Source organism: Microcebus murinus, chromosome 19, assembly GCF_040939455.1.
Source record: "Microcebus murinus isolate Inina chromosome 19, M.murinus_Inina_mat1.0, whole genome shotgun sequence".
NCBI classification, from domain to species: Eukaryota; Metazoa; Chordata; class Mammalia; order Primates; family Cheirogaleidae; genus Microcebus; species Microcebus murinus.
In genome coordinates, this window is record NC_134122.1 from 15,740,784 (window position 1) to 15,766,846 (window position 26,063).

A 26,063-nucleotide genomic window follows, 5' to 3' on the forward strand; every position below is an offset into this window, starting at 1 on the left:
TGGACATTCTAATCACTTGTCTTCCAGTTCCCTGATCTACTATTCTTCATTTGTGTTCAACCTACTATGAGTTATATATTAAATTATTAATTGTAATTCATGTGTTTTTTAATTCTAAAATCAACATTTTATTATTTCTAAGGACTCCAGTTCTCGGGTAAATTCTCTAATACCCAGCTCATCTGTGGATCTGTTTCTATTGTCTGTGCTTTCTCTTGAGTTCTGTTTCTTGGTATACTTGATAATTTTTTAATTCAATGCCAGATATTGTGTATGAAAATTATAAAGATTCTGCATGAAATTATCTTCTCCAAAGGAGGTTTCATACAACTGTATTAACTCCCCTTAAAAAAAAAAAAAAAAAAGCAAAGGAGGTTTCACTTCTGGCAGACAGCAAGCTTAAGGAGAGATCTAAATCCAATCATGTATTGATGTAATTTGAGGCTGCGTTGAAATTTGTATAAGAATTGGTCTATTAAGCTGGGTAGTGGTGTGGGCCTGTAGTCCCAGCCCCTCAGAAAGCTGAGATGGGAGGATTGCTTGAGTCCAGGAGTTTGAGGTTGTAGTGCACCATGACAGCATCTGTGAATAGCCACTGCACTCCAGCCTGGGCAACATAGCAAGACCCAATGTCAAGAATAAAGAATTGTTCTATTTCTTACTCATACTCTATTACTGCTCGTATATATCCCTTTGGGGGCCTCAGAGCTGGAGAAACTACCAAGGTACCTCTACCATTTAGGAATTTATAAAGTCCTGAAAGAAAATGGTATAGAATGTTGGACTCATCTCAATGCATTTCCATTCTTCTCAAGGTCTTGGCCTCCAAATTTTGATTGCTTTCCTAGGTCTCTAATACTCTCATAGAGGTTATTTTTAAATATTTTTATCCAGCTTTTCTGCTTTCCAAAAGGTTTTGTCTGCTGTAAAAATAAATCAAAGTCATAAGTGGAAAATAGTCATAAATCCGTTTAAGACAGATAAGTAAGTTGAGAGAGTCTATGTTTTCTCAATGAAGTGCTAGTTTAGGTTATAGACTATGAAGTGAGAGAGCATGAAATTTAATGATGGAATAAAGTGCTGGAGGAGAAAACCAAATGTTTGAAATAATCATTATAGGAAAATTGAAAGGGGTGAGAAGTAAAATTATTTATTCCTCTTCCCTGCCGTATATTATAGGTGATCTGTATTGTGGATGCAACTGACCAATATTTTTTTTCATCCTAGGTGACTTACTGAGTTACTTGAGGAAAAGTAAAGATTGTATTAATATATGTATTGTTGCATTTTCCGTGGTGGTGTATGAAAATCGAACAATATTAACTTTTCTGTTCAACAATGAAGCACTCCATTCACCATCTATTTCCCTGTCAGTGGTAGACAACGTTCTTTTCAGGTTTCTTGCTGGCGAGGAGGCTTCCATAACAGTCTCCAATAAACCTCAGCCACTCCCTGATGACAGTATAGACGATAAAGAGTATGTAATTGTTTTTTTTTATCATAATTGAGTTTTACACTTTAAATACAATCTTCCCACCCTATTTGATCACATATATATAACAGAAAATATATATTGATAGAAATCTGTCTTTTCTGATCTGTTGATTTCTCTGATATATCTTCTTTTATTCCTCCCTCTGTAGGACAAAGGATGGGCGACAGGTGGCTCTGGATTTACAGTTTGGCATGTCTCTTTTGGTCAGTGGATTTTGTATCCTGACAGTGACTGAGAGAGCCACTAAAGCAAAGAGCATCCAGTTTCTGAGTGGGGTCTCTGTCTTTGCATACTGGCTTTCTGCTCTACTGTGGGATTATATCATCTTCTTCATTTCCTCCTGCTTATTAATGGTGAGCATTAGATGAAATTCCTCAAGAGTTTATTTTCCTTTTATACCCCATGGAAAATTCCTAGTCTAATGTTTTCATCAACCTAGCTATGTCAGTAAACTATCTTTTCTCATTAGTGTGGAAGACACATTGCAAAAGTCTCATGGTAGAAACTTTTTCTCCCTTGTTCTTAATTAAAAGAAAATAGTTTCTTTGGAACAACACAAAGACCTCTCACAGACTAATTCCCCATTTATTTTCTCATCAACTTATGCTGACATCCCAAAACTGAGACATGTTCTTACATATGTCTCATACTACCCAGTCTTGCCTAGTTGTGTCCTCTAATACTGTGGTCCCCAAACCCCGGGCTGTGGCCTGGTACCCGTCCATGGCCTGTTAAGAAAACAGGGCCACGCATCCCTACCTGAGCTCCACCCCCAGTCCCCACCTCCTCCACCCCATGTCCGTGGAAAAATTGTATTCCGTGAAACCGGTCCCTGATGCCCAAAGGTTGGGGACCGGTGCTCTAATAGTACTTCAGGAGATACTGTTGCCAACATTTTTAGTTTCCCTTCAAGTTTCTATCAGTTTATTTTAAAATTTTTATCAAACACCTGCTATCATACAGCCACTATCCTGGGATTTAGTGTGTAGTTTGTTTAAATCCTATCTCCTGGTTCTCCTATTGGCATTCCTATCCAAAGAAGCTATGTGTAAGATCACTATACTAGTGCCCAGTAATTTCCAATCCTGAACTTCACAGGTGTAAGTGCTTTGAAGACCGCATCATAGATTGGAGGGTTAAGGGAGGTTCATTGTTTTTATTCACTCCAAATTTATACCCATGCAATTTCTGTCAGTGGGGGATTAGAACAAAGAGTAAAATGTATATGAGTGCATACCTCCTTGTTCTCTAGTAAAATGTGGCCTCGTGTATGTTCCAGAAAACTGCTCAGTCAGGTTAAAAATTTCTTCCTTTTGGTGTGTTTGTGTGTGTCAGTGTGCCTTTGTGTGTTTGTGTTGGGGGTGTGTGGATATGCACACTTTGAAGGTGGTGAACAGTGGTAAATATGAAAAGTAGGTATGGTGTACATCGAGGCGAAACCACTGGGGTGGGGGCAAGTTTCTTTCCTAATGGTAGATACTAATAATTTAATTAATCATTAATAAGAATGTGACTCATCTCTCAAGTAGTTTATTGTTTCATAAAGACACAAGCTAACCATGAAAATAAAACAATTTATAGCAAAATATGCTATAGTTTTACCATAAAAGTGTGTACTGCCATTTTCCAATCCAACCTATACAATGAACCAGAAAAAGTGCTTTATCTCCTTTATACCTTCCTTTCTAGTCATCTCCTGATTTTTTTCCCACTTTTTTTATTGTTTCCTTCTTCTCCTTGTTCCCTTTGTTTTTTTTTTGTTTTGTTTTTTTGTTTTTTGAGACAGAGTCTCACTCTGTTGCCCAGGCTAGAGTGCCATGGCATCAGCCTAGCTCAGTGCAACCTCAAACTCCTGGGCTCAAGCGATCCTCCTGCCTCAGCCTCCTGAGTAGCTGGGACTACAGGCATGCATCACCGCACCTGGCTAATTTTTTTGCTATGTATTTTTAGTTGGCCAATTAATTTCTTTCTATTTTTAGTAGAGACAGGGTCTCACTTGTGCTCAGGCTGGTTTCAAACTCCTGACCTTGAGCAATCCGCCCGCCTCGGCCTCCCAGAGTGCTAGGATTATAGGCATGAGCTACTATGCCCAGCCGTTCCCTTTGTCCTTAAAAGTCCTTGGGATAATTTATTTACGTTCTATGCAGTGTACCCTCAAAATTTTGTGTGTGAGTGTACGTGTGTGTGGACATGTTGGCCTGAATTCTCTATGTATATATGCTACTTTTGAAATGAAAATAAATAGGTAAACATTCTTATCCCAAGTTCAAAAGACATCAGAAAGTTCTCTCTCTATATTAATACATCCTACATATTGTTACACACTGCTCTGTGGTCAAGGACCTTCATGCTAGAAGTGGTAGGGAGAGGGTTGTTGTTGGTAATATGGAGAGAAACTTTGGAACAGAAATACCCAAGTTAGTATCTATTAGTACAGAGATACCCAGGTTAGTAAACTGCTCAAAATTTTCTCTATGCACATCTTCTATATTGCTCATGTGTCATTCACTGTGGCCAGTGAAATTTATGCCATACTCCTCTGCTCATAATTTACCCAGGCAGCATGGCAAGAGCAAACCTCTGTCCCTTTTGTGGGCCACTAATCATGTCTGTCACCACAAGAACTACAGAAGTGAAGGAACATTGCTTATGGCACCATTATATTCCTTCCACCATTCCCTGCCAACTGACGCAATACACACATATATTGAGAGAATTTGAATCAATCAGATCATTCCCAAGTCTTCACATCATTGTTTTAGCTGCATTTCCAAAGGTTTTATGTGTCATATTAAAAATATTTCCAGATTTTTTAAAATGTGAAATTTTAGAAGGGTATTATTTACTACACGATTAAGGATATTCTTGTTATCTTTGTGGCTCATAGCTTAATGTAATATGGCCGGAGAGGGAATGAATGATTTTAATCATTTGAAAGCAATTAAAAATTGGTCAGATTTTGGTACACACTCAAATACTACATAAAAGGAATATGTATTCTCACAAACTCAGTTATGAAGCTAGCATAATCCCAATACTAAGGCCGGACTATGACATAAAAGAAAATCACAAGTCAGTATCTCTGATGAACATGCATGTACAAATCCTCAACAAAATGCTTGCAAACTGAATTCAGCAGAACATTAAAATTACTATACAGGGATAGGATCAAGGTAGCCGACTGGATGTGGGCAGTCCATGCCTCCTCCATGGAGAGAAATCAGAAGAGTCAGAAGATTCTCACATTTTGGACAGATTGTCTGGAAGAGAATGCTAGTATTCACCAGAGAACCAAATGGGAAGCACCAAAAAAGTGGGTAAGGAGAGAATTCGGGGCAACTTGCCCAGCCAGGGCCTGGCTGACAGCTGAGAGAAGCTCTTAGATGTGGGAAAACAGTAACAGAGAAGCCCCCAGGGCTTCTCCAAGATGAGCTTTTACAATCGTGGCTACAAGAGAACCCCACAACCCACACAGGTCTTGGGCCTAACATAGGGAGCTGCTTGGAGAATGCACAGAGATATTATTTCAGAAAGGGAACTCGTGTGGAATCCCATGGGCGTCAGAACCTACAGCAGCTTATGCTCAGCGCCATGCTGAGAGCCCAGAGCCCTGGGAACCACAGATGCACCTGCAGCCACAGCACAGCTCTGAGGAGAGAGAGAGAAAGAGAGACGCCCAGGTGATCCCACACACCCCTGGGAAGGTGTCCACTGCCCTGTTGTGGGCTTTAGGTGAGACAGAGATGTATACAGAAAGCATTTTCCATAGTTTCTTTTCCATGCTGACTGCCTGGGTAGGGCCCCCAGCCTTTGCTGTCACAGGTCCAAGTTCCATTTTGTGAATTTCATATTGGGCAGTGCCCTGTCCATTGGGTTGACATAGCAGCAGCCCTTACATGGCTGGTGAGTGGGCAGGGACACCCAACTTTCCAGCACATGTCTGGGACGGTGCCCACCATCCTACAGCTAGCTGCTGTGGGACCCGGTCTCAAGCAAACTTCACTCCCCACAGTGTCCTGCCAGCGCAGCCTGCCTGAGAAGGGCCCCACCCTCTCTGGCCACAAGCCCAGGGTACCACTACGGGAGTTGGAAGCTGGACAGCACCCATCCCTCAGGCTGAATTTGGGCTGACACAACTACACCCAGCTGAGGAGGAACAAGGGAGCCTATGCTCTCCTACACACAACTAGGACAATTCATACCAGCCTGGTACAGACTGCAGAGACTGAGATGCAAGCAGGTGATGATCCACTCAGAAACTTGCCCACACTGTTTGCCTGGAAGAAGCCTCACTGGAGAGTTTAAAGCTAGGCGGTGCCCCACCTTTGGGCTGAATTTGAGCTATTGCAGGGCTGCCCAGCTGAGGAGGTGGAGGGGAGTTCAAACTTCTCCTACCTACTCCTACTAGAATAGTTCCCACCACTGTGCTACAAGCTGCAGTGAGACCAAGACAGGAGCAGATAGCACAGCATCCAGCATCTTGCCCACACTGACTAGAAGAGGCCCCACCATCTATGGTGACATGCCCAATGTGCCATCTTGGGAGTTTAAAGCTGGGCAGCCTGGGAGGAGATGTGGAGATGAGAACCTCCCCTCCTTCAACCACTTGATGCTGCAGGCATTGCCACCTCTGCTCTCAAGCACAAGCTTTTGGTGTGGGTGAGCTATAGGACAACCAGTTCTAGGCTGGTGGGTGGGATACCTCCCCAGTAGTACTCTGCTCACTGCACCCATATTCTACACAGTTGGTGTAGCTCATTTTTCTCCCTTCATTGATTGGCTGTGTTTTTGCAGCTGTCTCAACCCAGGAATAGCCCCTGGGTCTCTAAATCACTGGATTTAGCAGGTCCCTGGCACAAACACATCCCCTGCCAGAGCATTTCAGCCACAGCCCACAACAAGACTGGTTGCCCTACACACAGCAGGTTGAGATGCCCCCACCACCTCGGATACAGCTGAGTCAAGGTAGGCGCTGGGAATCTGGGGTGCCCCTCATGGAGAGAAATCATGGTCATTGATGAGGGAGGTGTGAGTAGCATGTGTGCACCACAGCTGCCTACCTCTGCCAATCTTGTCAAGAGGGGCCACCCACTCTTGTCACAAGCTCACAGTGTATCTGCCCTTCTCCTGCCTGAGAATTCTTCTGGAGCAGATCACCTCATCCCTCACTATCACAGCCAGTGCCCGAACTCAGGGAAGCTGGAGGAAAATTTTCCAGCCTACTCTGAGTCTGGTCCCCAGAGCACAAGCATGCCATCCAGGGCCTTATATCTGGGGATTACCTAACCTAGTCCACCCAGCACCTAAACAGTCTACCAAGGGTCTAATGTCCAACCAACACAAACTTCCAGCAACACCACAGTGAGAACATATCTGCACAAGCCGAAAGGCAGTGTGCCTCTCCTCTCTATGCTGAGCAGTAGAGTTCACAGCAGAAGAGAAGAGGTACAAGGCCATCTTTTTTGAGCGTAGGGAAGAGGTTCCAGGTGAGAAGGAACCAGCATAAGAACTCTGGCAATAGGAAAAAAACAGGCTCTCTGAATACCCACAAAGGATCATGCTAACTCTCCAGCAATGGACTCCAACCAAAAGGAAATTTTTGAAATGTCAGGTGTGGAATTCAAAATACACATTGCAAGTAAGCTCAATGGAAATCATGAGAAAGTTGAAAACCAACACAAACCAAAAATGTAATCAGGACCTGAATGAAAAATTCACTAAAGAAATAGATAATTTTTAATTAATTAAAAATAACAGAACTTCTGGAATTGAGAGGGTCATTTAGGGAATTTGAAAATACAAGGGGTCTTAACAATAGACTAAACCAAGCAGAAAAAATAATCTCAGAGTTGAAGACAAGGTTTTCAAAATAACTCAGTCAAAAATACAAAAGAATCCAGAGAAATGAACAAAAATCTCTGAAAAATATGGGATTATATAAAACATTCAAACCTAATAACAATAGGTATCCCTGAGAGAGAAGAATATAAAGCAAAAAAGCATGAAAAACATATTTGAGGGAATAATGAAGGAAATTTTCCTGGTCTTGCTTGAGACTTAGACATTCATATACAAAAAGGTCAATAAACTCTTGAAAGATTCATTTCAAATAGGACATCACCAAAGCACATAGTCATGAATCTGGCCAAAGTTAAAGTGAAGGAGAAAATCTATAAGCTGTAAGAAAAAAAGCATCAACTTAATTTACAAAGGAAAACCCATAAGACCAACAGCAGACTTCTCAACAGAAATATTGTAAATCAGAAGGGATTGGGGTCCCAACTTGAGTCTTCCTTTTTTTTTTTTTCCAGAATATTATGAGGGTACAAATATTTTGGTTACATATAATGCCTTTGCCTCACCTATATGACATATAGAATTATTTTTTCTAGATCTATAAAAAATGATGGTATTTTGATAGGGATTACATTAATTCTGCAGATCACTTTAGGTAGTATGGACATTTTAACAATATTGATTATGCCAATCCATGAGCATGGTAGAGTTTTCCATCTGTTTACATATTCTACAATTTCTTTTCTCAATGTTTTGTATTTCTCCCTACATAGGTTTCTCACCTCTTTCATTAAATATATTCCTAAATATTTAATTTTATTTGATGCTTTTGTGAAAGTTGTGGCTTTACTGTTATTGGTGTATATGAATGCCACTGATTTGTGTGCATTAATTTTGTATCCTGAGACCTTATTGGATTCATTTATCCATTCCAGGAGTCTCTTGGTTGAATCCTTGGGATGTTCTAGATATAATATCATCAGCAAAGAGAGTTTGACCTCTTCTGCCCCCATTTGGACACCTTTAATTCTAATCTCTTCTCTGATTATTCTGGCAAGGACTTCCAGCATTATGTTGAATAGAAGTGGAGATAGTGGGCAACCTTGCCTTGTTCAAGTTCTAAGTGGGAATGCTTTCCATTTTTCCCCATTCAGTATGATATTGGCTGTGGGTTTATTGAATATGGCCTTGAGGCATGTCCCATCTATGCTGGTGTGTATGTGGAGAGAAAGGAACACTTACACACTGCTGGTGGGACTGCAAACTAGTATAACCTCTATGGAAAGTATTAATAGTATGGAAATTTCTCAAAGAGCTAAAAGTAGACCTACCATTTGATCTGGCAATCCCACTACTAGCGATTTACTCAAAGGAAAAAGAAGTCATTTTATCAAAAAGCCACTTGCATTCGAATGTTTATTGCAGCACAATTCACAATCACAAAGATGTGGAATCAACCCAGGAGCCCATCTCTACACAAGTAGATTGATAAAATGTGGTATATGTATACCATGGAGTACTACTCAGCCGTAAAAAATGGTGAAATAATACCTTTTGTAACAACTTGGATGGAACTGGAGGCCATTCTTCTAAGTGAAGTATTGCAGGAATGGAAAAACAACACTGCATGTACCCACTATTAAATTAGAACTAATGAACACTCGTGAGCACATATGGAAGTAAAACGTAACAGAAACCAAGCAGGTTGGGGGGCAAGTAAATTCACACCTAATGGGTACAATGCACACTATCTGGGTGATGGGCACACTTATAACTTAAACTGTACAAAGCAACTCGTGTAACCAAACGTGTTTACTCCTGTAATATTCTGAAATTTTAAAAAATGAAATGGGAGTTTTTCAAGTTGGAATGAGTAAACACTAAATGGCAATGAAAAAGCATATGGAAGTATAAATCTCACTGTAAACATAAATAAATATGTAGACAAACCCAGAATATCTTAAAACTAACAATGGTGCATAAATCACTTTTAACTCTATTATAAAAGTTAAAGACAAAAGTAATAAGAAATATAACCACAAATTTGTTAAGGAATACAGAATATTTTAATAGTAAACACATTAATAACAAAGTGGAGGGAGAAATAAAAGTGTAGAGCACTCATATGCAATTTAAGTTACCAGCTTAAAATAGACTGTTATAAGAGGTTTAATGGCAAATCTAGTAGTATCCACAAAGAAAAAAACATACAGTAGATACACAAAAGAGACAATGATCACAGCATTTTTTGTGTAAACACTAAAAAAATTATCAAAACATTGTAAAAAATCCATCCCTTATCCTGGTGACCAGGAAAGCATGACACTGAAGGATTATAAGACTTCAAACACAGAGATTCCTGTGTTGCCCCAAATTTCATTGGATTGCTTTATTGTGTTTAAGTTTACAATATATTTAAAAACAATTCAAAGATCATTGGTACAGAAAGCAAAGCAAAGAAAAATAAATAATACAAAATAATCATAGCTATAGATATTGGATTTAACTATTATCTACTAATCTCTATTGCTTTTGCTACCACCACCAAGAATATCAGTCATCAGTATAATGACTATTCTTAACTTACCAGGACCACCAAGAAGTAAACAGTAAGATTAAGCTTCTACATAATTATGTAATTTCCCAAAGGAACAACCCTACCATTTGTGCAAAAACTATAATTACTAACTAATGAGATACAGATTTCCAGAAATTTATTTCCTTTAACCACTACAGTTTTCTCTCTACCACCACCATTCATTCTAATTTAGGTCCCTCTTATTCTGTACTCCACTGCCTAATTTTCTATTTGAATTATAAAAATTTAAGAAGGGCCTCAGAATGGTTTAGGTGGTTATAAGAGAAGTGGGAGAGTAGACTAGAAGCAGGAGGCCCAATTTAAAGGTGGATAGCAGTGATAGGTATGTAGTCAGAGAAAATATTTTTAGAAAAATAGTGTCTCCTGGCTGGGCGCGGTGGCTCACGCATGTAATCCTAGCACTCTGGGAGGCCAAGGCAGGAGGATCACATGAGCTTAGGAGTTTGAGAGCAGCCTGAACAAGAGTAAGACCCCATCTCTACTAAAAATAGAAAAATTAGCTGGGTGTGGTGGTACGTGCCTTCTCTCGTCCCAGCTACTCAGGAGGCTGAGGCAGGAGGATTGCTTCAGCCCAGGAGTTTGATGTTGCTGTGAGCTATGCTGATGCCAAGGCACTCTAGCCTAGGCAACAGAGTGAGATTCTGTCTCAAAAAAGGGAGAGAGGGAGAGAGGGAGGGAGGGAGGAAGGGAGGAAAAGAAAGAAAGAAAGAAAGTGTCTCTTTAGAGAAATAATCTGCTGAAACTTGACAGGATTATTGGGGTAACTGCTCCAAGTAGAAAAAAAATAAGGGGAAGCATAGTGGTTCTACTCACTGTAATGTCCTCTGGTGAAGAAGATGTGTAAATAACTTACTTCATGCTCATAGGATAAAGTTAAAAAGGAGGCAGATTGACTTAACACTATTTGTACTAAATAAAGGTAAGACTTGCTATTTCCTTCTTTATATGTTTGGACTTGATTGTCTTTTGCACTTTCCCTTCATCTTATCTTTATCTCTATACCCTGTGTGTTGCAGGGACTGTTAACATACTACAAATTGTATATTTATGTCAATGATTACCACTTTTGGGAAACTCTGCTTATCCTCACTCTGTATGGCTGGTCTGCCATTCCTTTTGTGTACCTGATGAGCTTCCGGTACTATAAAAGTCCTTCTGCCTTCATCCAGCTTCTCCTACTCAACTACTTTTCTGGCACCCTTGGTTATCTCATGCACTTCGCGTTAGAAAACGGTAAGTGTAAGGACGTCATAAAACTTCCCCTCCCTCAGAATGCAGCAGTAAATAAATAAGGAGTAAGGAGCCTACAGATATCTAAGAGCATTTGCAGACAGTTACGTTCTAGTTATTAGAGGAAATTGTGTACTTGATGTAAATCAGTAAAGTTATTTGGCGTGCCTGTGATATTCTAGACATTGTGCCAGATCTGGGATCTTCATGCTAAAATGATGGGACTGGACCTGAGCTGCAGGTCCTTTGACGTGATTCCTTCTCTTTATCCCTACCTCCTGTGGCTCCATCGCATGACCTAAGGGATCAGTTTTGCACTTAATTTTGGAAATTTAGGAGTATTTTTCCCTGAGACTTGTTTGCCAGAAAGAGAAGGAAAGAGCAGCTTTCTTCTTAGAAGGGAAGGCCTTAGAAAGAGGAAATTAGGTCTCAAATATATAGTCACTGTCTTTAAAAGTGCTATTCCTTGATATTGTGGCACTTTCGAGTGAAGTCCAGAGAGAGGAAAGAGTCTAGAGAGGAATCCTGAGCTGTCTGGAAGATACTAGGAGGGTTTTATAGGATGGCTCTTCCTCACTGATTCGTGAAAAGGCACAAGAACCTGAGCCTCCTGAAGGGATTTTACAGAAAGAAGAAAAACTCTGTCTTCATCTAACATGTATATAACCAAGCCAGTTTTTCTTCTTTCCAGTCCTAGTTTATGCAGAATTCTTAAATTTGTATCTCCTTGTTTTCCTTCTCCAATTATGATATTTGGGTATATATTTACTAAATTGACTATCATTACAAAGAATTTTTTAAATAACGACTGTTACTCTTTTGTTGAATCACCTTGTAAACATGAATTATGAACTGGGTCAGGTACTTCCTCTCTCCCTGTTACAGAGCTCCACAATCACAGGCTTCCTGCCTCATTCCCTTATCCCTTCACCTGTTATAAAAGAATTCCCTGTACTAATTGAAGAATGGCTTATATACTCCTTTGTACACTTCTTCAAGGATGAATATTGCATGTGAGCAAAACTTGAGTCTCTGCATAGCAAACTAAATTACTTGCAAGAGCAATGCCTGAGTGTTCATTTTCATAAAAGAATGCCAAAATTATGAAAATCAAATGTCTATACATTTTTTCATACCTCTCCAAGGGAAAATATTGTGTTACATGAGGAAGACTCACCTAAAAACGTTGGGGTTTGTGGACCCTGACTTAGAATGAAATTTTGCAGAACTATTTAAGAAACTAGAGAAGAATAGTTGTGGTTGAATAAGAATAAGAGAAGATTACTGTTTTAGAAATTTCAAAAGATATATTTTGAGAGGAAAATGTTGCAAAGAGTCATGTAGGGTGAGGACAAAAAAGAAGTGAGTAGATGTAGCAATTAAAAAGTCAAAAGAGACTTCCACTTCTCACCCGTATAACACTGTGTATGATACTTTGCCAAAAATAATGAACTGAGAAGAAAGTATGGAATCAGCAGAATCCAACAATAAAGTGAAAGCATTTTGGGAGGTAAGCAAGCATTTGTTTTGTAAAGATAAAATGAATTTTCAAGGTTATGGAAAATATTAAGATAAATTACAATTTTCCAGGAGCTTCATTTGATTTTGAGTTTGTTAAATACAAGGGTATGATTGCAAATTAAGTTTATTATCTTCTTTCTAGCTTATACATTGAATATTTATTTTTTCAAGTTTATTACTTTTTAAATTGACATAAAATTGGATATATTTATTGTGTGCACAAAGTTTTGGAGTATATACACATTGCAGAATGGATAAATCTAGTCAATTAATACATGCCCGACCTCAGATAGTTATCATTGTTGTGATGAGCAACATTCTCAGCATTTTTCAAGACTACAATATAACATCATTAGCTATAGTCATCAGGCTGTGCAATAGATCTCTTGAATTTTTCCTCCTGTATAACTGTAATTTGGTATCCTTTGGCCAACAACTCTCTAACACCCACCCCCAACTGCCCCTGCCTCTGACAACCACCATTCTACTTTTGGCATTCTTCTGTGAGAATGAACACTCAGGCATAGCTCTTGCAAATAATTTAGTTTGCTATGCAGAGACTCAAGTCTTACTCACATGCAATATTCATCCTTGCAGAAGTGTACAAAGGAGTATATAAGCCAATCTTCAATTAGTACATGGAATTCTTTTATGACAGGTGAAGGGCTAAGGGAATGAGGCAGGCAGCCTGTGATTGTGGAGCTCTGTAATAGGGAGATCTTTTTTAGATTCCATATATAAGTGAGATCATGTGGCATTTATCTTTCTGTGCCTAACTTGCTCTATTTAACATAATGTCCTCCAGTTTCATTCATATTGTTGCAAATGGAATGCTTTCCTTCTCTTTTATGGCTGAATTGTATTGCATGGTATTTATATGTATTTTCTTTATGCATTCATCCATTAATGGACAGTGAGGTTGATTCCATTGTGAATAGTGTTGCAATAAACATGGGAGTTCAGATATCTCTTTGATATGCTGATTTTATTTCCTTTAGATATCCATAGTAGGATTGCTAGGTCTTATGGTAGTTCTACTGTTAGTTTTTTGAGGAACCTTCATAGTGTTTTCCATAATGACTGTACTGATTTACATCCCCACCATCAGTGTACAAAGGTTCCCTTTTTTTCACATCCTTGCCAGTACTTTTACTATTTTGTCTTTTTGGCAACAGTTATTCTAACAAGAGTAAAATGATATGTTATTATGGTTTTAATTTCATTTTCCTGATGGTTAGTGATGTTTAATATTGTTTCATATATATAAATGTCTACTTAGGTCTTTTGCCCATTTTTAATTGAGTTGTGTGGGTTTTTTGCTATTGAGTTATTTGAATTCCTTATCTATGTTGGATATTAACCCCTTATCAGATGTATGGATTGCAAATATTTTCTGCCATTCAGCAGATTGAATCTCCACTGTGTCAGTTGTTTCATTTTTTGTGTAGAAGTTTTTTAGCTTGATGTATTCCCATTTGCCAGTTTTTACATCTGTTGTGTGTGCCTTTGAAGTCTTATCCAAAAAGATCATAGCATAGACCAGTGTCACTGAGCTTTTTCCCTATGTTTTCTTCGAGTAGTTTCACAATTTTTGTGTGAAATCTTTATGGTTTTCTTTGTACAAGACCACGTCATCTGCAAACAGGAGCAATTTAATTTCTTCTTTTTATTATTATTTCTGCCTTTTACTTCTTTCTCTTGTCTAAGTGCTCTGGCTAGGACTTCCAGTATAATATTGACTATAAGTTGTGAGAGTGAACATCCTTGTCTTGTTTTGGGTCTTAAAGGAAAACCCTTCAATTCTTCCCTATTGAGTATGATGCTAGCCATGCATTTGTTTTATATGGCCCTCATTATGTGAGGTACATTCCTTCTATACCTAATTAGTTGACTTTTTATCATGAGACAATGTTAAATTTTTCAAATGCTTTTCCTTTATCTGCTGAAATAATCAAGTGGTTTTTGTATTTTATTCTGCTAATGTGAAGTACCACATTTATTTACTGATGTACCACATATATTGACCATCCTGCATTCCTAGGATTAATCTCACTTGATCATGGTGAAGATCCTTTTGATAGGCTGTTGAGTTTGGTTTTCTAGTACAACGCTTGGGATTTTTCCATTTATGTTCATCAGGGGTGTTGTCCTATAATTTTGTTGTCATTGTATCCTTGTCTGTTTTTATTATCAGGGTAATGCTGGCCTTCTAAAGTGAGGTTGGAAGTATTCCTTCCTCTTAAATTTGTTGGAATACTTTGAGAACAATTGATATTAGTTCTTCTTTAAATCTTTGGTAGAATTCAGCAGTAAATTAGATCCTGAGCCTTTCTTTGATGGGGGACTTTTTATTACATATTCAATGTTCTTATACATCATTGGTCTATTCATATTCTCTTTCTTCAGAATTCAATTTTGATAGGTTGTATATGTCAAAGAATTGATCCATTTCCTCTATAGTATTCATTTTGTTGGTATGTAATCACTCATAATAGTATCTTATGATCCTTTGTATTATAGTTCCTTTTTTATTTCTAATTTTATTTATATGAATTATCTCTCTTTTTTCTTAGTATAGCTAAAGGTTTGTCTATTTTCTTAATCTTTTCAAAAAACAAACTTTTAGTTTACTGATTGTTTTATAGTGTTTTAGTGTCTATTTCATTTAGTTCTACTCTGATCTTTATTATTTCCTTCCTTCCACTAATTTTGGGCTTAGTTTGTTCTTGCTTTTCTAGTTCCTTCAGCTATATTATCGAGTTGTTTATTTGAGATCTTTTTCTTTGTTGATTTATTACATAAACTTTCCTCTTAAACCTGCTTTTGATGTGTCCCATAAGTTTGTTATTTTACATTTCCATTTCATTAGGCTCAAGATCTTTTTAAATTTCCATTTTAATTTCTTCATTGACCCATTGGTTATTCAGCAGTGTGTTGTTTAATTTCCATGTATTTTCCATAGGTCTTTTATTGATTTCTAGTTTTATATCATTGTAGTCATAAAAGATACTTGATATTATTTCAACCTTTTAAAATTTGTTAAGATTTGTTTTGTGCCCTAACATATGATCTGTGCTAGAGAATGTCCCATATGCACTTAAGAATAGTATATATTCTACAGCTGTTGGATGGCATGTTCTGTATATGCCTGTTAGGTCCATTTGGTCTATAGTATAGTTTAAGTTTTATATTTTCTTATTAACAGTCTGTTCAGATGATATTTTAATTGCTGAAAGTAGGTCTTGAAGTCCCCCACTATTAATATATTATAGTTTATCTATCTTTTCAGCTCCATTAATATTTGCTTTATATATTTAGATGCTCCAATTTTATGTGCATATATATTTACAATTATAATACCCTCTTGCTGAATGGATATTTTATCATTATATAATAACCTTCCTTCTCTCACTTTACAATTTTTGACTTAAAGTCTGTTTAATCTAATAGTAGTATCCTCTGTATTTATATGGTATCAGTTACAGATTTCCTTTTTATTTCTAATTTTATTTATTTGAATCTTCTCTCTATTTTTCCTAGTATAGCTACCCCTGCTCGCTTTTAGTTTCTGTATGCATGGAATGTCATTTTCCCTCCTTTCATTGTCAGTCTGAGTCTTTACAGATGAAGTGATTCTTTTGTAAGCAGCATATAATTTTATCTTATTTTTTATTCATTCAGCCACTCTGTCTTTTGATTAGAGAGTGTAATTCATTTACATTCAAGGTAATTATTGATAGATAAGGACTTACTGCTGCCATTTTCTTAATTGTTTTCTAGTGGTTTATAGGTCATTTCTTTTTTATTTCTGTCTTACTGTCTTCCTTTGTGGTGAAGTCATTTGCTCTAGTGGTATGTTTTAATTCCTTGCATATATATATTCATATATATATATTCATATATATATATTTATACACACATACACACACACTATAAGTTTTTGCTTTATAGTAACTGTGAGGCTTAAAAACATAATTATGATAAGTTATTTTAAGTGGATAGCAATTTAACTTTGATTTCAAAACAACTATACACTTTTAGTTTCATTTTTCCCTCCACCCCTCCACATTTTGAATTTCTGATGCTACAATTTACATCTTCTTATATTGCATATCCTTTAACAACTTATTAAAGCTATTAATATTCTTAATAGTGGGTCTTTTAATCTTTATACTCAAGATATTAATGATTTATACCACCATTACAGGATTTGTGTATTCTGAATTTGACTGTATACTTAACATTCACCAGTGGATTTTATGCTTTTAGATGTTTTTGTGTTACTCATTAGCATTCTTTACTTTCAGCTTGGTGAGCTCCCTTTAGCACTTCTTTAGCAGCAGTCTGGTGTCGATGAATTCCCTCAGCTTTTCTGTGTGTGGGAAAGTCTTTATCTTCCCTTCATTTCATATGGTACCCTTGTATTCTATGGTACCCCATAGAATTGGGGTATTCTATGGTACCCCAAGAATATAGTACCCTTGCTGGGTACCATATTCTTGGTTGGCAGTATTTTTTTTTCCCTTAAGTACTTTAAATGTGTCATCCCACTCTTTGATAGTTTGTGACATCTGTCCTGAGAAGCCTGCTTTTAGGTGTATTGGAACTCCCTTAATGTCATTTTCTTTTTTCCTCTTGTTGGTTTCAGAATCTTCTCTTTGTCTTTGATTTTTGACACTTTGATTATAATTTGTCTTGGAGTATCCTCAGTTGGATTGAATGTGGTGGGAGACCTTTGACTCTCCTGTATCTTGATATTTATATTTTTCTTCATGTTTAGAATTTTTGAGCTATTATTTCCTTAAATAAGCTTTCTATTTCTTTGTCTTTTTCATCACCTTTTTAATACCTATGATTCAAACATTTGCTCTCTTGATGCTATTCCATAAATTCCATATCCTCTCTTCATTCCTTTTCATTTTTTCTCTTTTTTTTTTTTTCTTCTGATCATATATTTTCAAATAACCTATCTTGAAGTACACAGACTTTGTTTTGGTTGACCAGTTCTATTATTGATGTTATCACATCTTTTGTTTTATTAATTTCATTTTTTAGGCCAGAATTTCTGGGTTTTGAAAAATGTATTATCTCAATCTCTGTAAACTTTCTAGTTCTAGTCAGTTACTGTTTCCCTTGTTTCTATGAATTTTTTTTTCTGTATTTTCATGGAGTTTGCTGAGATTCCTTAAAACAATTATTTTGAATTCTTTTCAGCTAGTTTATACATCACCCTTCCTTTAAGGTGAGTGATTGACATTTTATTTTCTCCATTTGGTGACATCATGTTAACCTGATTATTCTTGATTATTGTTGTCAGTCAATCTCTGCGCATTTAAAGAAGCAGGTACTTATTTCTAAATCTTGGCAGACTGGTTTTGCCTGGGAACATCCTTCAATAGTAAGCCTGTCAACAGATTCTGGCCAGGCCATCTGGAGTGGTCATTAAGCCTGAGACTGTTTCAGCTATTACAGAACTAGGAAACATTCTAAGCCAGTGACTACCATGGCATATGCATATGCAGAAATCTATGCAAATATATTATTCAATGCTCACTCATTAAAAGCATTTACCTTAAAAATGGGAAACTAGAGGAGGATGACTGCTATTGCCAGTTCTGTTAAACATTATACATTAGGTCTTGATTAGTTATGTAAAGTAGAAGGGTAACTAAAGCATGGATTGATAAGAAAGAAGCTACCATTATTGAAAAATACTATGAAATCTGAGGAAGTGTTGCGAGAGTATGAAGAATGGACACTGGAGCAAGCCAAATGAACATGTATCAAATACAGCCTTCCCTAGAATTCTTTAGAGAGGATTGATATTCTACCAGTATACATCAAGGTGGCCACACCAGATGCTTATAGTTAATGTACAGTTTAGTTGGTTGATATTTTGAGTGGTCACTGTCAGTGCTAAATTGGCTGATATATGTTTTTAGTAACACATTTTTTGCCAATTTTTACCTTTTCTCGTCTCTAAAGAATACTTCATAATTTTGTGAGATAAGGTACCCTGTTTCTCTTCCTCATCGAAAAAGCTCTTACTTTACTTTTTGGAGGTAAGAAGATAGTTATGATTGATACAGAGAGAGACCAAAAAACATTAGACCATATTTGTACTGTCTTATATGGTAGCTAATAGCCACTGTGTCTATTTAAATTTAAATTTAAATTGAATTTAAATACAATTTAAAATTCAGTAGACACACTAGCCATTTTTCAAGGGCTCAACAGCCACGTGTGTATTAGCACAGCTGTAGCACATTTTCATAATTATGAAAAATTCTATTGGACAATGCTGGTCTATATAGTTAGCCCTTGCCATTTTGGGGAGTGTGTTCAAGTGGCCAGTATCCAAAATTCTTCATTATTTCTCAGTGTTTGGGTTCTATATCAAGTTAAGATCTACTCAGGACAGACGTGTCCTAATTTGGGCACTTGAGGGTTCACTTGTTGGCCATCTCTCTTTTTATATAGAATATCTCTGAAAAGAGACATTATTTTATTAACTGTGATACATATGAATAGTAGCTATGACCTGGCAGTGCTTGGATCCATATTTTTTTTCTTTTTTTAATTTCAAAATATCGTGGCAGGGGGGCAGGGCTACAAATGTGTTTGGTTACATGGATCGCTTTTGTAATGCCTGAGTGAGGGCTATAAGTATGCCTATCACTCAGACAGTGTTCATTATACCTGTTAGGTAGGTTTTCACCCATCTCCTCTTTCCCTCCACTTCTTGATTTACCCTGAGTTTTACTTCCTTCTGTGTACATGTGTGCTCATCAGTTAGTTCCAATTTAATAGTGAGTGCATGTGGTGTTTGTTTTTCTATTCTTTAGGTTACTTCCCTTAGGATAAAGGTCTCCATCAGATTGTTGCTTATCCAACTCTTTTTGTTTAAAGTGTTTTATAAGAACTTTTTGTTTAAACTTGTCTTTTATCCTCTTCCCAAATATGTGAATTCATTATCAAAATTCTACAGTGAAAATTCATAAATTAAACATGTTCATATCTCTAGAAATTTACTCTTTAATTATTATTCATATGCAGTTCATTTTTTTGGAAAGACACTAGTTAATGTATCAGCTTGTTTCTTTGAAGTTTTTTTTTATTTGGAAATATTTCAGAATTTTCCCTATTTGTTCCCTACTGTTGAATTCTAGCCTCTATCTCCAACCTTGCTTCACTCCCTTAGTCCATCAATTCATATTGGAAATGTGAAAAGTAGCCAGTAGTGATTTCCGCCTAATATAAGATGCCAGAAAGACTCATGATGTGGATACCCACTCCATCAAAAAGACTTTTCAGAATTCTACAATTATTCACACAAACTATTAAATATGTCACCATCTATAAATTAGAACAAATATATCGGGTTAGTGTTAGTGTTAGTGTTCTTCAAGGACAATCATCTGGTTTTTAATTCCCTGAGCTTGGTTTGATCATCACCAGGGGATTTGTTGTGCTGAGGGTACTTAATTTCCTGCAATGTAACCTAATCTTATTATCTTATTATCCTTTTAGAAGATTACACTAACATATCAAATGTCACCAGAACCTTCCTGAACAATTTATTACTGCTCCTTCCCAATTTCAACCTTGCGAAGTGCATTGGTGAATATTCTGTTATCTATGAGGCGGAGATATATTGCAAAGAACTGAAGTTTCCTGAAAGCTTGAATTGTACTGAAGAATGTAAGTATCTTCAGGCCCCTAAGTGTCTAGGAAATCAGTCTCAGGCTCAGGCCATGAAACTTGTGGAGAATCTGCCCTTCTTTCAAAGGAAAGAGTCAGGACACATGTTCGGTACATAAGTCATTTTATGACACTGGGAAAAGCCTTTTAAAATATCATAAAACCTCAAAAGAAAATCTAAGGTAAGTTTAACATAGACATCAGATAGAGATACTAATAATCAACCATCTACTAGCTTTTCTTACATTATTTTAAATCTTCACAACAACCTCAAGTTATCTGTTTTTATACTTATGTGAAGAAACTATGTACATTGTGTCACACAGATTTATGGGACAGAACTGGGATTCAGAGCTTATGGGATTCAGAGCTTATGTTCTTCTACTGCATAATTCATTCCCTCTATAGGAAGGAACTTCCAGGAGAAGAGTTTATATTGTCTTCCTCATTTTTATTTAATACTGTTTGGTGATTATTAGTTTATAGGTATTTCAACTGTGTTGTTAGTTTTATCCCAGTATATCTTTTGATGATATTATAGATAGAATGACCTTTTTTAAGTGTCATTTTAATTTTTATTGTTGCTAATATATAAAAATGCAGCTGAAATAGTTTATTCTTTGTATATTAAACTTTCTAAATCATGTTATTAATTTTAATTTAGGTATGAATTATTTTTTATTTTAATGAATATATTCAAAGCAGTTGCTAATAGCATATTTCTTTTCCAATCCATATACACTTATTCCTTGTTCTTGACTTACTGCTTTGTCAGAGACACATTGTTGTGATATATTAAATTTTTTATATATTATGGTTAAGTTCACTAATATTTATTAAGGATTCTTGCATCTATGTCTATAAAAAGGTTAACCTAAAATTATTGGAGTTTTTTGTAAAGTACTTACTAGCTCTTAGTATAAAAAATAAACATGATTGAAGTAAGAAGTGTTTCCTCTTTTATATTTACTCAAAAATGTTGTGTAGGATTGGTGTTATTCTTAGATGTTTGACAGATTCACTTGTGAAGTTAATTGTGAATGGAGATTGTCCTTTGGGAAGGTTTTTAGTTATTGATCATATTTCTTTAATAAAGGTAGAATTTGAGGGTATCTTCCTAATAATTTGAGTGAGGAGTTGAGTATTTACAGGATCTTTTCACTCCATATAAAATTTCAAATTTATTAGAGTAAATTTGTTCATAATACCTTATGGTATTTTTAGCATCTGTCATATTTATAGTGATGTCTTCATTTTCATTCATAACATTTCCAATTTTTACCACCTGTCTTTTTAAATCAATCTTACCAGAATTTATCAATTTTATTAGTCTTTTTAAAACACAAGCTTTCAACTTTCTTGATTATTTTCTATTGCATGTTTATTTTCTAACTTATTAGTTTATGTTCTTTGTTTTCTTCTTCTACATTCTACATTTTGGGCATTTAATTTTCTAACATCATAAGATGAATTATTAGATTATTTATTGTCAGCCTGCCTTCTTTTCATGACTGGGATGTATCTCACTGTGGTTTGGGGATTAGTATTTTTCCTGCTTAGATTCCTTGAACTGCTAACATGTAATGGGATATCTCAATACTTTTGGAAAATTCCCATTCTTGGAAAGACAAAATCTGAGAAAAGGAAGGATAATTTGGCAGACATAATTATCCCTTGGAGATTCAATGTATATAAAGAAGAAAATAAATAGCATAAGTTAAGAGTACTGCAGAATCAATGGGATATCAGGAAATCAGAAAGCTATATTCATACCACCACCACCACCACCCCACGCCTCACTCCCCAGCCAAAAGACATTTACATATAAAGAAACTATATTTCATTCTACCAATAGAAATAGCTTTCATAAATTAGCCACTAAGTAATCATCCCAAAGTAATCATCATCACATTCCATAGCATTACTATTTTTGATGATCCATCACAACAATTCACAGCAGAAAGAGGTAGCCAGCATTCACACAAAGCTAGTATTAGAGGGGGGGAAAAAGAACTAAAAACAACACCTATGACAAAAAAAAAAACATTTTTAAAAACAAGAAAGGCAACTTACTTATAAATATACATGTGGTGGGGGGAAGTGTGGGGAGCAAATGTTAACAGTGTTAACAGTGTTAAAAACATTAACAGTGTTGATACTAGGTGGAAGGAACAGTGTTTGTTGTATTGTTATTTCACTTTATGTTTGAGAATTCCAGAAATAATAACATAAGGAGAAAACAGGTTCCAGAAGACTATATGAAGTATATTATATTTATAACATTCAAATTTAAAAATTAAATAAAATATTGTTAAGTATACATATAATGACCCACTTGTATGTAAGTAAAACAGGAATGCAGAACACAATTCATCATAGTGGTTACCTCTGGAGGATGGAAAAGTGAAGGATCACATAAGCATTTGAAAATTATCTGTAAACTTTTAATTTGGGGACTTGGTTTATAGATGCCATTATGCTATTATGCTTAGGATTTATACATATGTAGCATATAATCTTTGGTATGAATAAAGCATTTTAAAAATTCTAAAGTATGAGAAATGGAAAAAATCAAATAATACTAGATGTGATGGTCTATACAGAAATCTCAAAGAATCCCCTAATTATTAAATTTTCTAGTAATTGAGTGCAGCTGCTGAATTCAAAATAAGTACAAACATAAAATTCAATTTCATTTTTATACATTGACTACAAATGCATATAAAATATGATTCCTAAGAAAGGGACAGTTCAATGATTATCAAATCTGGAACAATTCAAGCAACAAAATAAAGTAGAATTGGATTATAACGCAAAGTATTAAAGATAATATCTATGAATCTATTTTGATATAAATATCAAAGGAATTCTGATACTTAAATTATGTTCAAATATATTTATTTTAATTTGATATTTATAATTTCCAGCATATAAAGGAGGAAAAAAGGAAGACCTTGTAATAGAGAAAGCTAACAAAGACTACCTCAACCAGGTGACCAAGGTCAACATCAACAGTGATCACTCACATTGATAGTATGCTGTACCCTTTTTATGTGTGGTAAAATGGCACTTTAACTCTGTGGTCTTTCTCCTCAAAACCCATGACCCCATCCTAGTCATAAAAAAATAGATAGATACAAATTAAGAGTCTCCCAATTTACCCGTCCAGTACTCCTCAAAAATGCTGATGTCACTAAAAATAAGAAAAATCTAAGAAACTTTCACAGCCAAGAGGAACCTAAAGAGACATGTCTACGAAATGGTAATGTGGTATCTGTATTGAATCATAGAACAGAAAAAAACTAGGAAATCTGAATAAATTAGCTATGTTGGTTAATAATAATATATTAACATTTATTTATTAATTATAACATGTACCATGTTAATGTATGTTATTGATAACAAGGGACATTGAGCACAGGGTATATGGAATTCCCTGTACTCTCTTTGTAATTTTTATGTAATTCTAAACTGTTCTAAAAATCTTTTTAAAGGAGGTAGACTTTATAATTTTCTTAGAATGGAATTCTGTGCCTTTTACTGATTAACTTTCTTCTGAAGAAAGTTCAAAAAGTTTCAGCTAATGGTCAGTTTTACCTTGTTTAAGGCATACTATATATTCTCTTTCCCAAGAGTGTAAGTACATTAAAGCTTCCTTGTAATTATCAACATAAGATTCCACAGCTCTGAAAGGATGCAGGGTCTATTTTTCATGGTATACAATAATTATTAGACATAAATAAATATATTATTAAAATAATATTCGTATGCTTACTTGATTACCATATATTATGTTAATGAAGGTCAGCCTCCAAAATGCATTATTCAAATGTTATTTTTGTAGCAGGATAATCATACTGTATAAATACTTTGTCTCAATTTAGCCTAATATTTCATTTTGTCTTATATTTCTTCTTATTTGTTTTTTGAGTCCTTGTTCATGGTGTTGATGTTGTGCAGTAGGATTAACTCTCTTGCTTTTCTTTTTTTCTTTGCTATTCTCAGTTTTGCAGAAGAATATATATTCTTTGGAAAAGGATAAGATTGGAAAGTATATGATTGCTATGAGTATCATGGGCTTTGTATTCTTACTCTTGATTTTCTTTGGGGAGGCAACTTTATGGAGACTAAGAACATTTATCAATCACCACGTTTACTTTGGCATCTACAAGCAAATCAGGAAGGTGAATACTTAAGCATGAACAACTTAAGAGAAATTCTCAGAGAATTAAAAATTAGGCCTGAAAAGCTTATATCTGTATATAGCTACCTCAGTTATTGGATTAAAAAAATCTGTGTCTAGAAGAATGCATTTTCTTTTTTTTTTTTTTTTTTTTTACTTTACAGGCAGCTTTACTTGTAATGTAAATCAGAATAGGTAGCATATACATATATGTTTTTATTATGTTATTTTTTTTTAATTATTTTTTTTATTTTGGCATATTATGGGGGTACAGATTTTAAGGTTTCAATAAATGCCCATTTCCCCCCCTCCCCCCAAAAGTCTGAGTCTCCATCATGACCATCCCCCAGATGGTGCACATCTCACTCACTATGTATGTATATACCCGCCCCCCTCCCCCCTCCCACCTGCCCAATACCCTATTACTTTAAAGAATCCCTCTTCAATAGATGGTGCTGGGAAAACTGGATAGCCACCTGTAGAAGGCTAAAACAGGACCCACACCTTTCACCTCTCACAAAAACCAACTCACGCTGGATAACAGACTTAAACCTAAGATATGAAACTAAGAATGCATTTTCTTAAATGATTGTTACTGAGGTACAATTACTGAGGTACAATAAACTACATTCATTTCATTGATTATTTCAAAGGACCAACTTTTGTCTTTATTCTCTCCACTGTTAACTATCTTCTCTTTCATTGATTTTTTGGTCTTTATTTTTTTAGTTTTCTTTATTCTACTTACTTTTGGCTTGTTTTTCTCCTTAATGTCTTCGTTTCTTTCTTAGCCTGAAGCCATGACTTTTAGGTCTCTCTTCTTTTCTAATATACATATTTAAAGTTAAATGTTTTCTATAAGCACTACTCTAGCTATACCCTAAAATACTGATTCTTTTAAAAATTTATTTTTAACTGACAAATAAAAATCATATATTTGTAATGTTTTCATTACAATTTGTAATCAAATACAATTTGTAATCAAAACAGCATGATGTTTTGATATATATGTATACATATACATATATATGATATATATGGTATATATGTATACATATACATATACATATACAACTGCAGTCTAGCCCAGGCAACAGAGTGAGCCGTGTCTTAAAAAAAATATGAGAGATGACATACTTTTTAATTAACTTGATTTAATCATTCCACTATGTAAACATATGTAAAAACACCACACTGTACCCCAGAAATATATAGACTTGTCACTTGTCAGTTAAATATAAAATGATAAAAAGAAGGGAAATTCCTAAGATAGATTTGAAATGTTCTCACCACTCAAAAAAAGATAGGTATGCGAGGCAATGGATGTATTAATAAGCTTGATTTATCTGGCTAGCCTATGGTTTATATCCCTAATATATCTATCAATCATCTTAATTGCTTTCCACCAAAACCTCCATTGTTTTCTTTTTTAATTTCAGAAAATTATGAGAGTACAAACATTTTGGTTACATTTTATATCTTTGCTTCTCCCTAGCAAGAATAGAGAATGCCTTTCCCCTATACAATGCTCACCGCAT

At 35.6% G+C, this 26,063-nt stretch overlaps 1 protein-coding gene across 2 annotated transcripts in view; it reads left to right on the forward strand.

The window, feature by feature from the left end:
* The first annotated feature begins 377 nt into the window (after positions 1–377).
* Positions 378–26,063, forward strand: part of LOC105885301 (phospholipid-transporting ATPase ABCA3-like) — a 48,608-nt gene continuing 22,922 nt past the window's right edge. For both annotated transcript variants that reach the window (XM_012790137.3, XM_012790138.3), the window contains exons 1-5: positions 378–1,477; positions 1,644–1,848; positions 10,907–11,123; positions 20,172–20,342; positions 24,348–24,526. In XM_012790137.3, coding sequence (XP_012645591.2) covers positions 1,687–1,848; positions 10,907–11,123; positions 20,172–20,342; positions 24,348–24,526 — 729 coding nt within the window. In that variant the 5' untranslated portion in view covers positions 378–1,477; positions 1,644–1,686. The remainder of the gene's footprint in view (positions 1,478–1,643; positions 1,849–10,906; positions 11,124–20,171; positions 20,343–24,347; positions 24,527–26,063) is intronic.